General features: G+C 35.8%; 1 protein-coding gene across 3 annotated transcripts; it reads left to right on the top strand.

The window, feature by feature from the left end:
• The first annotated feature begins 3,410 nt into the window (after window positions 1–3,410).
• LOC112564322 lies at window positions 3,411–15,555 on the top strand. Of its 3 annotated transcripts, none has more exons than XM_025239045.1 (10): window positions 3,411–3,581; window positions 3,885–3,948; window positions 5,288–5,391; window positions 5,845–5,854; window positions 6,453–7,709; window positions 9,501–9,678; window positions 11,613–11,664; window positions 12,194–12,342; window positions 12,539–12,569; window positions 14,310–15,555. In XM_025239045.1, the coding sequence occupies exons 1-10, from the start codon at window positions 3,562–3,564 to the stop codon at window positions 14,425–14,427; spliced, it is 1,983 nt and encodes a 660-aa protein (XP_025094830.1). In that variant the 5' UTR covers window positions 3,411–3,561; the 3' UTR covers window positions 14,428–15,555. The 3 variants fall into 3 exon arrangements, with proteins under 3 accessions (XP_025094830.1, XP_025094831.1, XP_025094829.1); XM_025239046.1 differs by having other exon boundaries at window positions 5,285–5,391; window positions 9,504–9,678; XM_025239044.1 differs by having other exon boundaries at window positions 5,285–5,391.
• Window positions 15,556–16,139: the final 584 nt, after the last annotated feature.

Here is a 16,139-nt window from a genome sequence, read left to right as displayed (position 1 = left end):
AAACGACAGGGAGGAGGATCCCAGCTTATGTTGTTAAATAAAAGGCCGTACAATGATGAAACTTGCATCTTTTTATGTGCTTTATTTTCAAAAGATATTTTTGGATTCCTGTAGTACTTGAGTTTTACTTTTTTTTACTTGAATTACAATGACAAGTACAGTTTGGTTTTCAATTGTTTAAAATAAACCTTGTGCTGTTCACTATAATTTGTTGCAAGATGTTCACAGCATAAAGCCACTCCGCTCCTATAAAATTAGAAAAAAAAGTGGAGTGCTGAGTAACGAATCTGAAGGTTTGTTTCATGGACAGGGAAATTAAAGTATAATTTTAATCGTGGAGGTAGATTTTCATTTATGTGTGTGAGTAAAGTAGTCTGATAGTTACATTGTTTTGCACAATATCAGTTGTAAATATTGCAGAAAATTCTCTGTGATAATTTTATGTATTGGTCGGTAGGAAAGATTAAAGCTTGTTGAAATTTTGGTTGATAAAGACTTGTGGCTAGTTTTGTTATATAGTGAATCTTAGTGCTGTTATACCTTATGATGAATAATGAAAAAATTGTGATAGTATTTCTGGATCCAAAAGTCAAATTTTTATGGGCAGATACTAACACATTTCGATAACGTTCGTTAGATAAATATTGGTAAAATTGGAAGATTAAATTGATTAACTAGAATCAGTATATCTATAAATTTACAAGTGGTACAGTTTTGCATGTTTATGTATTGCCGGGGTGTTGTCTTTGATGTGTGTGTTGTGTGGGTCTTTGTTTTGTTTTGTAAATCACCATGCGACTTGCGCCATGAGGGCCGGATATAGCTCTTTTATAAGTCATTTTTATTGTTGAGGGTTTATTTTTTAAAACGCACTAATATTTGTATGTAGCCCATCTCAGCGCTATACACATTGTGTTGAAAGTATACCGTATTTGACTATTTGCTCTATTGTTACCGAGTATTTTTGACTGCAGCTTCTGGGCCTAGTCAGTCATTGCTAAAAATTTGTTATCTTTTATGCCAAGTGTAGTTAACATTTTCAAAAATGATGCATCCAATCTAAGAACGTTAGAGAATGCAAAAGGACTGTATGATGGGTGGGAGTGTTTAATTCTAGTTTGGAGCTTGTGGTCTCAGTGGGAAAAATATGTGTTCTTTGTTGAATACATCTGTGGTACTGTGTTTATTTATGAATGCAAGTATTCAAACATGTCTTGTGTCGACAGGAAGTGTTTTTTACCATTGTGATTATTTTATACAGGTGAGCTGCATTGTTTAGTATAAATATGCCCTTTTGCCTTCAGATTGGTAGACAATATTTGTCTTATCTCTGGTATTAAATTTCCCTTACGCGCACAATGCTGGTGAATTTATTTATAGCAGTATTGTAAACAGAAATTAGATCAATGGCATCATTTTTGAGTTGGTTCTTCCACTTAACACGTAGATCAGGAGAAATTGTTGATTTATAGAGGAGAGCGATTTAGTATGTATAAATTTTTAATTTTTTTTTTTTTTTTTTTTTTTTTTTGTTTGAGTGAGATGGGTAGTTATTGTTCACAGTGGTACGTAATGACTGTTTAGGGAGTAAGCCACAGTTAACTCATAATAATGAAAATTACGCCTCCCGCCCACTCCTGTGACCGTCTCTATAACGCGGGTGTATGGATTAAAAACAATTGAAACAGCTTATTAATATTATTAAAAAAAAAAAAAAAAAATAAAATAAAAAGATAAAAAAAGAAAAAAAAAAAAAAAAAAAAAAAAAAAAAAAAAAAAAAAAACAAGAAAAAAAAAAAAAAAAAAAAATTTTATCAGAATTTAGAGTGCACCCAAACGGAAGCGCCATCGCAGAGAAGCTTTGGGGCGATAAAAAACCAATTTAACAGAAAAGCTGCTACAATCGAGGTTTGGAAGGGCATCATAATTTCATAGTTTCTGTTCAATTACTGAAAATTATAAAGATTATTCAGGTAAATTTTAAGTTCAAACTGTTTTTTTTTGTTTTATTTTATTTTTTTTCAAGTATAGTTTTTTTTTTTTGGGAGGCGGGGTATTGGGTAGTCCGTGGAGGTCAAATTATCCGTCGCCTGAGGGCGACACGTAGCGCGGATCTTATTTCAATAGTTCGTAGATGTCGCATAGCGTATGCATACGAGGCTCCGTAGAGTCGTATCAGCAGGGTGGTCGAGGATAGGGTCTGGAAAGGAGGCCGGATCATGCAAACGGTAGTAGATCTTAGACAGGAGACGCCATAATGCTGGAGCCCAGATCAATTTTCATGAAAAGAAGGCATTCTATTATCAATTGTCTATTTAGATAAGTTTGGCCTTTATGAGCGCTCAGCTTGTTTAGGTTATGTTATTGAAAACATAGGCTAATTATAAATAAGTATTTTTTTTTTTTCCTTCTAAATCATGTTTGTATAAAAAACCTTATTCATGAAAGTCGGAAATTCGAGTAGGCTGTAAGATTCTTCAAGAATTGGGACGTCCGGTAAGTAAAAGCAACGGCGATTTCCAAGATTCCCCGGACGGAAAAACATCGAATTAGGTTTCTGGGGGGTCGTGCTCATCTGACTATTATTATAAGATGTTACTGTAATTTTAGGCTAAATTTCATAACATAGCTCAAAAAAACAATTGCTGTTCAATTACTGAAATTATAAAGATTTATTCAGAAATTAACAACTGTTATGTTTTCATCAAGTTTGTTTACTTTATTTTGAAAATTTTCTATGTTGTAGCTTACTACTGTTCAGATTTGTTCGCTCGATAATTTTAATGCTCTGTTTGTTCAAAAAGTGTTTGCAGATATGTCACTACTCTGCTACAGCTTATTCAAACGTGTTACTCGAAAAGCAGTTTATACTTCTTTCTTGTTTACAAAAGTCAGTGGGGACCTGTTGATTTTCATACAATATACAATCATATATTTCAAGAAACTAGTATGCAATTTTTTTTTAATCAGTTAATCAATGGCTGTTATTTATGGAGTAGCTTTTTATTTTTTATTTTTTAATTTTTTAAGATAAACAAGTTAGTTTATTCCTTGTTGCTTCTGAAGAGCATAGGGCCGCAACAACACCTCGCCAGCAGACCCGGTTTTGGGCAGTCCCCTTCAGTTGGACCCAGGTGGTTCCAATGTGCTTTGCCTCGCTCTCTACTGTTCTTTTCCATGTCTGCTTCGGTCTCAGAGATAAACGAATGATTGCTGTAAGATTATAGGTTGATCCTGCTTAATTTTTGCAATTAAGATCTTGCATTTATACTTTTAGAGCTAGAGTGTTTAGAGTGATGATAAACAAGCAAAAATTAAGATATTTTGGTGGGAACAGTGTTTTGATTTTAGTTATATTTATTTTCAGACTGTGTCTTGGGATAAAGAGAAGAAACATGAGACAGCAACAGCTTCAGCAGATCAAGTTGACTTGACTGACATTGGTGATAGTGTTGTAGACACAACTGAAAGAGTTGCTGGTGCTGAGTCTGACCAAATAGGATTGCCTCATTTACATCAGATAAAAGTACCGTCAGTGATGAAGAGCAGTCTAACCAAGAAATGCCCTACATACTTGCAAGGTTTACAGCTTATTCTTAAATATTTTCAAAGAATTAGAGTGTTTATAGTTTTGTACTTTCTGAATGAACTTGTGTATTGTTTTACTTATTGAATTTTGTAACAAGTGCTCTGTCCACATGTGCATATATTTGTGTGTATACATTTTTAGGAATATGATAATAGTAACAGTACAGATTGAAATCCACACGGTACATTGTATGTTGAAATCATCAGAGACTTGCTAAACACTATTTAATGTTATGTCAGTAAATGTTTGGGATCTGGTTTTCATTTATAAATATTAGACTTTTTCTATTTTTTAGGCCATGTGAACCACAACACAAAACTGAAGAATTAACACAGAAAGGTGCAACCTTGTCATTGTATGTAAGTATGTTAGCCCTAGATAGTTTGTTGAAATGCTTTGTTTTCTTGTCTTTTTTCTTGGTAGGATTCCATGTCTGTATATAATTATTTTTTATTGGTGTGTTCTGGTAATTTTGCTGAAAACAGTTCAAAAGTATACATCATGATCAACATGGCATCCCTTGGATTGAGCATGTCATCCTCACAGAAGTGGTTATTAATACAAGGTCTGATTCTTTGTAATGACAATAAATATACAGTGGAACCTCGGTTAGCGAACGCCTCGGATAGCGAATATTTCGGTTAACGAACAAAAATTTCGTTAAAAGTTTGTCTCGATAGCGAACAAAATTTCGGATTAACGAACAGCCACGTGAACCACAACGTGACGCGACAGCATGTATCATTCGCAGCTCGAGACACAGTTACGATCAGTCGTTCCTTTTCTATGCGCATCCTTCTTATTTAGTGATTGTTGTGCTTTATTTTAGTAAGATAATCCCCAATAATGGCTCCAAACAAGATTAAGAGCAATTAATAGTAGTGAGGTAATGACAAGGAAGCGGCGAACAATTGAATTGTAAAAGGAAATGATTTCAAAGTATGAAGGTGGCATGCGTCTGTCGGATATGTGATGTCGTATTACCGAAGAGTTTTACAAAAGGCAGAAGGAACAGACACTGGACAAGTTTTTTCCTTTAACCTCAAAGCGACAGAAAAGGGAAGTCTCCCCCGATTTTATAATGTCACGTGTGCCTCATGGAGGGGAATCAGGCAGTAATTCACCCCTTCTCCCCACACCTGCTTCCAACCACGCCGTCAAAATGGCACGTTTTCTGATGTTTAAATGCTTTCGTTAATGTTTTTTATGTTTATTTAACTCCATTTATATTGCATTATAACTGTTCTCATTACAAATACCTATATAGCCAATAACTTTCAAATATTAGCGAGTCAACAGGGGCTGGGAACCAATTAAATCTATTTCCTTTATTTCTTATGAAAAAAATTGTTTCGGATAACGAACAGCTTTCCAGAACGGATTAAGTTCGTTAACCGAGGTTCCACTGTATTGTCCTTGAAACTTATAAACTGCCAGAAGGATGAATTTAAGAATGTTTTGGGGATGGAGCCATTATGTCAGTAACTATGATGATGATGATGTCTATTTGTAATGTGCAGGTATCCATTCAGAAGAATACTCATAGCGCAGCAAAAAAAAACCAACAAAATTAATAAGGTTTTCTTTGCAGCAGCACAAGAGGTTATTGGGAACTTCATTAGTACTACACTGAATAGATGTGAATGTCTTATTGTTTAATTGAAATTGGTGTTTGAGAACCATTCACATCTGTAGCAGGAAGAGGAGGAAAGCAGTGATGCTGACAAAAAGCCATTGCCTCATGATGATATTTTCTGTTGGTGCAACACCAAGTCTTGCAAACAGCTGAAGCGCAGATACAGGTAGGCTTATAATTAGTAATTAAATGATATGCTAAAGACTTTTGGTTATTGATCAAAATGGCAAGTTGCACAAACTTTGTTTCCAGAGGAAATAGTTATGGACTGGTTGCCTTAGGCTGATTTACTTTTTGGCATAGCTATAGCCCATAGAGTAAGCAGCTGGGGGAGGCAAACCAGGCAAATTATGATAGTCTACCTCTAATTCACGACCACCTCTTAAGCAGCTTTACATCCATTTCATACTCCAGTCACAAGTTGGATCAAACTAAAGATGGGGATAGAAAGTGGTATAATTATAGTACACTTTAGAAACTATAGGGTTTTTTAAAAACACTCATAAAACAGCTTTTTGACTTTGTGGAGATTATTTTTAGTTTTACTGGAAAGTATGTTGAATGATCTTGACATAATTACAAAAAGTGTTGTTTTATTTTCCATGTGCTGCTTGTACAGAAGAAAGCAGGTAACTTGATTTTATTTTCAACTTCTTCAAACATTAAAGCACTTTAGAGCTCTGCTTTTTTAAGAAGTATTTTTAAATATATCCCCAAAAAGTTACAAATAATTTATCTTATTGGTTTTAACATTAAAAGAAATAGCAATATGCACAGTAAAGAAAATTTTGGTGGCATGTTAACCAATATTCAAGAATTAGACCATATGATATACCTTTTATAATATTGCCCATGACCAACAGAAGTTTGATTTATTTAAAATCATGACATGCCTATCAAATTAGCAGAAAATTTAGATGAAATTTAGATGAAAAGTTAGTTTGTGTAGTGATGATTCATCACATATTGTTTCTTTTAGTATTTTGTGATTTGTTTTTATCCCTTTAGATTATAATTACCATATAATTTTAACTTGTGAAATCTTTACTTTTGGAAAAGAATGTAGCCTTTGTCATTGATTGTACAAAAAGTTACTTTGACAGCCTTTTGCAAAGGATGAGACCTGGCATATTGTGTGTCTTGTTTAAGCAACAGAGTATGTCTGTTGACATGTATTCACTGAAGGTTATTTAATTTGGTTCAGCTTTATCATGTGTGTGTTTCCAGTTATCCTGGGAGAAAAATACCTACTTCTGCCCAAGTCCACTTATAAACCCTTCAGACTACTCTAAAGTGATTCTGAAGCTCTTCAATTTATACTTTGCTCAGTACACCAATTACCAGAAAACATTTTTTCAAAATATGCTTTCTTGGGGAAGTAGCGTCACTGTTGGCCATCACTGCTCTGGCACACTGACTGCCAAGAAAAGAGGAGATCCATCACAGGGCTTTGAGTTGAAGTCTGATGATAAGCATGCCTTTTCCGCTTCACCTACTTCTGGCTCAGATCCAAGGAAGAATGTTCAAGCAGAACATCATGCTTTGAATAAAAAAATACAATTGGAAAAAAAAGATGGTACTGGTAAATTTTCTCAAAGGGTCCATGCCCTATGCTCTACACACACTTTAGAGACTGAGGATACTCAGCCTTATGATTCAGGTGATGAATTGCCAGATATTACTTTCCCTATGACACAAAGGTTGGTAGAAAAAGATAATCAGGGTATGGAGTCCCAACAAGGCAGCAAAGACCAGATTGAAGTACAGACTGTTAAAAATGAAAAGAGTAGTGTTAGTAGTGAGAGTTTGGGCTTTATTTTCTGTGAAGATAGTGAGGAATGTCCTCATTTGTCATCATCTTCAGATTCAAAACTCACTCTACTAGAGAAACAGCAGCAAAATAGCTCACACAAGAAGAATAGAAGAGACCCTGAAAATCTCCAGATTTCCAGGCAGTTTTCTCCTGCTGAAGCCCTAGAACAAAAGGAAATCAGGCGCAAACGCAAGCAGAACAATCCCACAGAGGACAATGTGTGTAGTGTAGATGATGATGACTTTGAGATCTTATTTCTTCAGAAGAAGAAACATTCTGGTAATAAAAAAAGGCAGGGTGAAGTGTATGCAACTGGACAGAAAAGACCAGCGAGCACTAAATGTACAGAAGACAACAGTAGCCAACTGAAGAAAATGGCTCTCTCAGAAGGCTCATCGAGTCTTAGCGGCTCTCACTCACAGGATAGCTTAGAATCTGCATTGGGAAGAAGGGCAGAAAGTGATAAAGTCATGGATAAGGAAGGCAAAAGAGGCTATTTTGAAGGACCAGAAAAACAGGCTGAAAATGATGTGTATATTTCAAAAATAGCTTATAGAGATCCCAGCTCCACCAGACAAAGACGCAATTTGACACAGAAAGGGTACAGACAGAACGAAGAAGTTGCAAAAACAGAACAAGTAATACCTGACGCAGAAGGGCCTAATACGAAGGTAATTCTTGTTCAGTCATCTTCATTCCTGCATAATGCATTAGGTGCTCCTGCTTTATGTGAATCAATATGTGTATGTAGCAGTTATGCTTCTAAGTGCTTGAGCAAGGATGTGTATAGATGGATTGCTGTCTGCCTGCCAAGACCAATGCTTATAGGCTCTTGCGAAGTGATCTGCTGTTAGTCTCGGCGAAACTGGAAAAAATCATCTGCCAGCATTCCAGGGATATTAGTTCGTGGTTTGAAAACAGCTACTTTGCAGTTTGCACAAGTTTAAATTATGTGAATTTGAAATAATAATCCTAAATTTGACTTGAACTATTTTTAACATATGTAATTCAAATTAACTTGCTTTAAAATAAACTACTCCTCATGTCAGTTTAGGCAGTGCTGGCCATTTGAACTGCTATGTGACAGCAATTTGTTCAAATACTTATGCCTGTGCTGCATCTGCAGGTTTCTCTGCAGTTCCTGATAAAAGACTATACCATATTAGATTATTGTAATTGTAAATGATGATAGTTGATAAACCATGGAGTCAGATTGAGTTCAAAAATGTTTTGGGCTTAATAATTAATATATGAACTTTTATTAATATTAAAAAATATTACGTTTTGTGTTTTGTCAGAAATAAGATTCACAACATAAGAAGGGAGATATGTGGTTACAAATGAGCCACATATTAATTATGTGGTGACTATTTTCAAATTGTGTGATTGTAACATTGCATGATCTTCTAGAGAACAGTCTTCTTGTAGATCTTGCAGTAAGTGGATAATACAGTAAAACCTCCCTATTAAGACTTGCTAATCCACCAAAATCAGGTCATACTGTAGAGGAGTAGTAGGGAGATCGACCATGACTTCGAACACCTTAAATGCTGAAACAATGCTCTTAAAAATCATATCATGCTGGTGTTTTGTTGGGTTTTTTGTTTTTGTTTTTGGTTTTTTCTTTTTGGTAGTTTCCACTTTCACTTGGTCATGTTTCTGCCATTTGTATGCAGTACTGCAGATTTGTAGGGGAACTAACTTTCCAGGGAAGAGCAATCTGTGGCAGACGAAGATGAGATGCGTATATTGTATAGACACTTGGTTTCTGCAAAAGATCATTAATGAAGTATAATTGACTTATGTGTGCTCATAAAAAGACAACAATGATCTGGCATGGTTTTGTTGATGTATGACGTTAATAGCTTCTCCTGTCATTAGAGATCAATTTGTTTGTTAAGTCTTGATGGAATAAGTGTTGTATGATATGGTCACTATGACCAGAGCAATGTTGTTTGGGTCGAAAAGATCAGTCACCCAAAGAGCTAGCAGTCTCTAAAAAAGTATTTATTTGACATGATTTCTGCCAAAAAATCATAACATAGATAATGAGAAGTAGTTTATTTTAAAATGTACTTAATTTTTTTCAGATGCAACTTTTGCAAAAATAAGTCATAATTATAGAGCATAAACTGTCAGCAATAGTAAGGTTGGGGAGATAGTCATGACAGTTATGTAGCAAAATACATCCATGAAAAATGTTTTTGGTCGTAATTGGGAAGGTCTCAATAAAGACAAGATTAAGATTAAGCAATTAAATTGACAGAAGTCTTTTAAAATGTAGGAGTCACTTGCTGAATACTTAGGATAAGGTTGGCCTGCTTTTACCCCCGAAATTAAAAATATTTGCAAACCTCACACTTTGTAAGCTGCTCTTTGTTGTGACTGGTAATTTAAAAGAAGACCATATCCATATTTAAAAACCATTACAATGAAACTAAGAGAAATGGTTTTTATTCCAGCAGTTTGAAGTGGAAGGAAAAGAGCAATCTGAAGTACAATGTCCTATGTGCTTCAAATCTTTTCCAAAAGATGTGGTGGAAGAACATGCCTACATCTGCCAGGGATCAGAATCTTTAGGAGACATAAGTAATGATAGGCCACATCAGAGAGTTTTCCCACAGAGATCAAAAACAACAGGTATGTCTGTGTCTCGCTGTTATACATGCCAGTTAGTGTTTGTGTGCTGCAGTTTCTTAATTAATATTTATATAAATTTATGAAGTGAAATTCTGAACAATCTGAAGTCGTGACAGAGGAATGAAAACATTTTTTGTCACTTCTTTCTCCGCTGACTCAGTTTGGATTCCTTTGCATTAGAGTAGAGAAAACATGGAGTCAAGAAAAGGTGTAGAATAATAAAAAGACAAAGTTAACATCAGTCCCATACAGTGCTAGCCCACCCCAAACTAATCCTTACATACTGATTTGTATATCATGTGGGAAGTGGACTGCTGATAAACACATAAAAAAAATCTTTCTCCATAATAGAATCATCTCTAACATCTCTGTCATCAAAGACCCAAACGTTACAGGACTAATTTTACATTGTGTGTTGTGAGGGAGAGAGAGATGCAGTTCCTTGCATTAATATTATATTGTAAGACATTCTACTGTGATGGATATAGCCTTATAATACTAAAGCTGCTTTACAACTAATTCTTGATGTACAGCAGCGGTTCTCAACCTGTGTCTACAAGGGGGGCGCGAAGGTGGTCCTTTTTAAAAAGTTTCTTATACCGGTATTAGTGAAATTAGTTTACATTGTGTAACCGAGTGGTGAGGGGACTCAAACTCCAAATCTCTTCTCCCTATTCAAGTACACTGTCTCGGCATGCAGTGACTTCTCACTTCCAAAACTCAAAACACAATCCCCCTCTCAACAATTATGCCTCCAATCTCCCTCCTCTCGCCTTTTGCCCTCTCTCTCCCCCAATCTCTCATCGCTGACTCCCCTCTCCCTCTCTAGTCACAACTCTCTCTTTTTTTCTTAATCATCTAAAAGGCACGCATTCAGGAAACGTCCATCATTCACACCCTTTCGCCCTCGCACTGCTCAGTCCTAGTACTCTAGGTCCCTGACAGAAGGCCATGACCAGACAGTGCGGGGTGGGGGCTGAAAAACGATGGATGACTGCTGCTAATGGCATATTTATCGGACATATTTGAGAAGCTGAACGTTGTGAATACTTCTATGCAAAGGAAAGACACCACCATATTACAAACAACTGACAAGGTGAATGCTTTCGTCCGAAAAATTTCGTTGTGGACGCAAAAGATACGCCAGGAAAATATTTTTGATATGCTTCCGTACTTGTGTAAGTGCAAGGCTGACGTTAACTTGAATCTTGATCAGGTGAACAATGTAATTATTGCCCATCTAAACGGTCTGCAAGAAAGGTTTCAGCATTACTTCGCTGAAATTGATGTGACTAAATACGATTGGATTCGTAATCCATTTCTGGCTGATCCTAGCACAAGCGGGTTGTCCAGTGCCAAAATTCTGAGAAAGCAATGAAAGTTCTTCTGCCATTTTCAACTTCGTATATGTGTGAGCAAGGATTTTGGGCATTGGCAGCACTGAAGTCTCAATACAGAAATCGTGTGGACGCAGAGGCTGAGCTGCGAATAGCAGTGGGTACGAACATCGCACCCAGGTTCGCTTCTCTATGCAACAGCAAGCAGGCTCAACCTTCTCATTAATCAAAGTGAGTGTCCAATAAAATAATATTTATTAACACCGCAGAATTTGTTTTAGTAAAATTTTATTAACAGTTATACTTCTTGCAGATACGAACTTTGTTCTTCCGTTGTTGAATTGTATTGATTTCCTCGACGCCGCGTTCGAGGTTAGTTAAGGCTCCCCCCTTCCTCCACCGACCTAGCTGGCTAAGGGGTGGTGGGGGGGGGGGGCGCGGACGTACTGGTGTTCGTCAGGGGGGGCGTCACAAGTAAAAGGTTGAGAACCGCTGATGTACGGTGTCTGTGAGCTCTGGCAAAAGTCTTCAAACTTTTCTCTAGAATACTTGATTGTTTGATGCCAGATGATGAATATCCATTTTACATTATTACAGATCTATTACTAATGCCACTGACAAGACAGCCTATCCATGATTCAGATTACAGGTAGAAAACAGTATCTGTTTAATATATATTTTTTTTTATCTTTAATCATACATGCACTTACAAAAAGAAAAATATCTAGGTCAAAGAAAAGCATGCCACCATTAATTAATCTGACATTTGCAGGTTTTGAGCACAAAATAAAATTTTAAGCCAAATTGCATAACTTATGGAAAGTTAGGCTTTAACTTTAGTGAATGTTGGAAAGTGGCATATCTACAGTGGGTGGTTACACAAGAGATGGAGTGCAAAGATGAAAGAGGATTAAGATGTTCATATTTATCAGAATATGTTTATATAGGGGGTGAAAAATTTAAGCTTATTTTCATCACAGAGGTACACTAATACTTTTTTTCCCTTGTTTAATAATCCATTTATGTGTTTGCAAGTTTGTAATATTTATTCAACATTACCAGTAGTAACTTTGCTACAGTTCTTAGCTGCTGATTTCCAAGCAGTTTTATCTTCATTTGAGTACATATATTTTGATTTACTCAAACAGAAATGCTTTGTAATGGCTTTATTATGTCAGAGTTCCTACGACATGCACAATATGTGAAGCACAAGTGTTGGGACAGAGAGCATATCAGCAACATTACAGGAGATGTTTAAAAAGGACCCTTCCTACACAGCAACATTTGGTAAAAGGTGGTCAGCTTGGGAGGGAACAAAATGAATTTGGTGAGATGGCTAATTTAACTTTTGATGCTATTGTCATAAACATTTAACATTTACCAAAACAAATATTTTGTGTTAAGTTTGTATTAAAAAGAAAAGTTGTAATATATGTGGAGAATGTGTGTGTGTAAATCAAATTTTTACTGAGATATTTCTTCCTTGTCAGAAATATTAGTTTACAATTATATTTTCTTTTCAGATGTCCCTATGTCAAGACATGTTGCATTAAGGTAAAATGACTGCTTTTTCCAATATTCTAAATATCGATTTCTGTCCTGTCATTCTGCTGTTTAGTGACTATTTAAAATAGAAAAGATAAAAGCTCATAGGTTGTATCATTCCTTTGTTGTGTTTAAGTTTGCCAGGAAAAGCAAATGCACTTCTTAAGCAAAATTATGTTCTCATCAATGAACTGGTAGCAGCTTGTTGTAAGGACTAAATTGTAAATATGATGGTATTTTAACAAAGAAATCAGTAGTTATAGCATGAATCAGGAAATAGTCCAAATAATGGAAAAATTAAAAAAAAATTGTGTTGTTGTTACTAGTAAGGATTGATTGGTTGATTGTTTAGTCCTTCAAGGGCCATTGCCCCTTAGAAGAGGGAATAAGCGACCGTAATCATACAATATTACTTTTGAAAATACGTAGATATGGAGGCTAGAACTGCAAAGAATATCTTCAAAAACAATTACTTAGATACATAGCTTAATCTTCCATTGTAGACTTCCTAAATTGAAAATGCATAGAAAAGATATAATGCCAAATTCTTTGCAATGTTTTCATTTGTTGAAGCCAATAACAAAAAACATTTTAAACTGTATTTATGTACCATTTTCTTTGTATGAATCTTACTATGAGATGCTGTAAGATAAAGTGAACTTCATCTTCATGCATTTCACACAGCAGGTCACGTGCAGTGTGTTTTCTACATCGAAAATAATGAACTGCAATATTAGAGACACCAGCAACATCTGGTGTACCAGTATACAAAGAACACAGATGAAAGAAAAAAAAAAACTGGGCAGAAAAGTATATTTCTTAAAATTTAACGATGATTCTGACTTAAATTCACTACATTACTAATTTTACATTCAGCCAAAAACTTACAACACAGAAAGGCTTCAAAAAAAAAAAAAAAAGTAAGCCACTAACAGAGACTCGCCTCATCAGGTTTTCACTCAAATAATTTACACTCTTTTAGCAAGTCTGGTCAGAACTTCACGACATACCACCAAAGAGAACTGTCAGATTCTCACATTCTTGTCCTAATCTTAGCAATTTACATCAAAGAAAAAGCAGCCATCGTGAGACGCACCCACACTCTCATGCAAATCACTTTTCATGCCCACCTTTTCCATCCAAACAATTGGAAATAACAGCAGGTTTGTGGCCCCTGCTATAGTCTGTGACTGAACAGTAAGCAAAAGCAATATTCTGCTGGATTAGATGGGGATCAGACAAAGATATGAATTTGATTAGGTGTCAGCTGCTTACTCAGTCTCTCTCACACACACATGCACATTGCTACACTTTTTTTTTATATATAAATGTACATGGTAATTAAAAGTGTTTTTATTGGCTGAAATACTCTTACTGTGATGCTACGTTTGGTGTTTAGTAATATATCTTTCCCCAGAGATAGGTGAATATGATACTTAAGAGGGAGTAAGGAAAGAAGTTGGAGAGAGCAGAAAATAAGAGCTGAGATCCTCTTGTATTTGCATTCGTGAGTCAGAGATTTCTTGTTAAAAGGAATAAAAAGAAAAAGGGTCTGATTATGTGTGACATACTTGTGTAGTGTTCATTCAGACATCTACATGTGCATGTGCTAGATTTAATTAAACCAATAACAGGTTTTATGTTGTTTTGAAAACTTTAGGCAAACTAGATTATAAAACAACTGTAGACTGACATGATGACTTACTTCGTCTTCTGATAATTCCTTTTACCTAATTTTTGTGATTACAGGGATAATCCTGAAACATCAAAAGATATGTCACAAGACATGGCAGAAGATTCAGACAGTGATTTACACTCTGATGATGCCACCAATGACCCAGACTTTATTCCAACCATAAAGCAGTGAAACATATAGAGCACAGTTTATAAAAAAAATTGCTGATGTTATACCGAAAATGTTTAAATTGGTTGTCATCCCAGTAAGTTTTAAGAACCAACAGTAGGACAATCCAAACTACACTTCATAAAAGCGAGAAAAGTAATGTATTTATGGCTAAAGTTGCCTTTGTAACATTAAAAATACAGATTACATTCCCTTGCATTCCCGTCTTTCTGTGCCTTCGGGATGGGGGTTGTGTGAGTGTATGTACATCTGTAAGAAAAGTGGGAGAATGTTGACTTGCCTTAATCTTGTAGTTTACTGACTTTTGAGATTTGTTGACCCTGATGGGTTAGCCATAATCAAAACAGGAAATCCTCAGTATTACTGCTAAAAACCGTAAGGAATTTTATTCAGGTTTTTTTCTTTCTTTCCATCTTGAGATCTTTGGTTTATTTCTTTCTGGTGGATAGCTTTCTAATTGACTATTGTCCCTTAATAGCTCTAAATTTTGCTGCAGGGAGCTGGTGAGGAATTCACAGGTAATTGTGACTTGCCATCATCCTTGACAGATGTTTTAGGCTTTGTAAACGCTTTCTTGCTTCTTATGTTAATATTTTGCATTGTTCATTGGTTAGTGTTTAAGAAGGCATATGCCATTTTGATAAATGGTATCATAAGCTGGGTACAGTGAATGTAAGTAGATCACATGTTTAGGGCATAGCATGTGGGAGGCAAAGCCCAACCCTCTCCTTCCACTACCTTTACCTACCTTAATTAATTAGGTACTCACTTGGGTGGCAGGGAATTTTTCAAGCAGTCCTCAAATCTGATCCAGAGATGAGTGCATTAACTAGACCATGGTGCCTTCCCACTATCTTGGTATCAGTAAAATTGAGTACAGTATAAACAGAACTGCTGTGACTTGTTTTATCTGCTGGTAAGCATCACATATAGAATACTCATGACAGCTATCATAATTATTTAAACCATCTTTAGAGAGAATGCAATAATGGCGTTAATACTTTGGCATGTTACTGTATTCTGTACAAAGCATACATTTGACATGTATATCAACACTGAAAGTTCTTTTAGGTGCAGTTTTCTGTAAGAATTGATTGGGTTTTTTTAAATAAAATGAATTTTGTGTGTTCATGTGCCTTGTTATTGTATTTGTTCTCAGTGTGTGTGAGAGAGCAATATACAAATGATGTGTGGTAATCTTTGACTTGAGAGATGATGCAGGAAGCATTTTCATGGCAAATAAGTCACTCAAAAATACTGCTCAAGGCAGTGGATAAGGAGAGGCTGCTCTCTTTGTTATTTTGTTATTACATCTTGCACAGCAGCAGCCTATCATTTCTGGTATTGTACAGCTAATGCATTGTGCCATGCGGTCATTATAGCAATTTCTTCCCAGTTGATTCATATTGGAGACAGCCTCCTGCATGGGTCACTGGTCTCCTATTCCGTAGAATGAATTAAGTACACGTCCTCCAGCGGCATCTTAGGGGTAAGAGGTAATAGTACTACTAATAATGGAAGTATATTTCATATCCCCTTGTGCAGTTGCTAGATCAACGTGCAGCGCACAAAAAACTACAAACAAGCTGACAGTCAACCTTGCCACAAAAAAGCGTTAGTGAACAGATGACACCATGCCAAAACATTTACTAAGTGGGTGTATGATGAGGAAGAAATGAGCTGAATAGTGCGTTTGCTCGTCCAGCGCGAAACGT

This window comes from Pomacea canaliculata, linkage group LG5, assembly GCF_003073045.1.
Source record: "Pomacea canaliculata isolate SZHN2017 linkage group LG5, ASM307304v1, whole genome shotgun sequence".
Lineage (NCBI taxonomy): Eukaryota > Metazoa > Mollusca > Gastropoda > Architaenioglossa > Ampullariidae > Pomacea > Pomacea canaliculata.
The sequence above is the reverse complement of the archived record's forward strand: the minus strand, read 5'-3'. Positions and strand labels throughout refer to the sequence as shown.

What these genes read in the sequence shown, in the direction of transcription:
- LOC112564322 (XM_025239044.1), top strand. Translation starts at nt 3,562, where the DNA reads ATGCCCTACATACTTGCAAG. An exon ending in GTGCAACCTTGTCATTGTAT is followed by an intron (nt 3,949 to 5,284) that starts GTAAGTATGTTA and finishes TCACATCTGTAG; the next exon opens with CAGGAAGAGGAGGAAAGCAG. An exon ending in GAGGGAACAAAATGAATTTG is followed by an intron (nt 12,343 to 12,538) that starts GTGAGATGGCTA and finishes TTTTCTTTTCAG; the next exon opens with ATGTCCCTATGTCAAGACAT.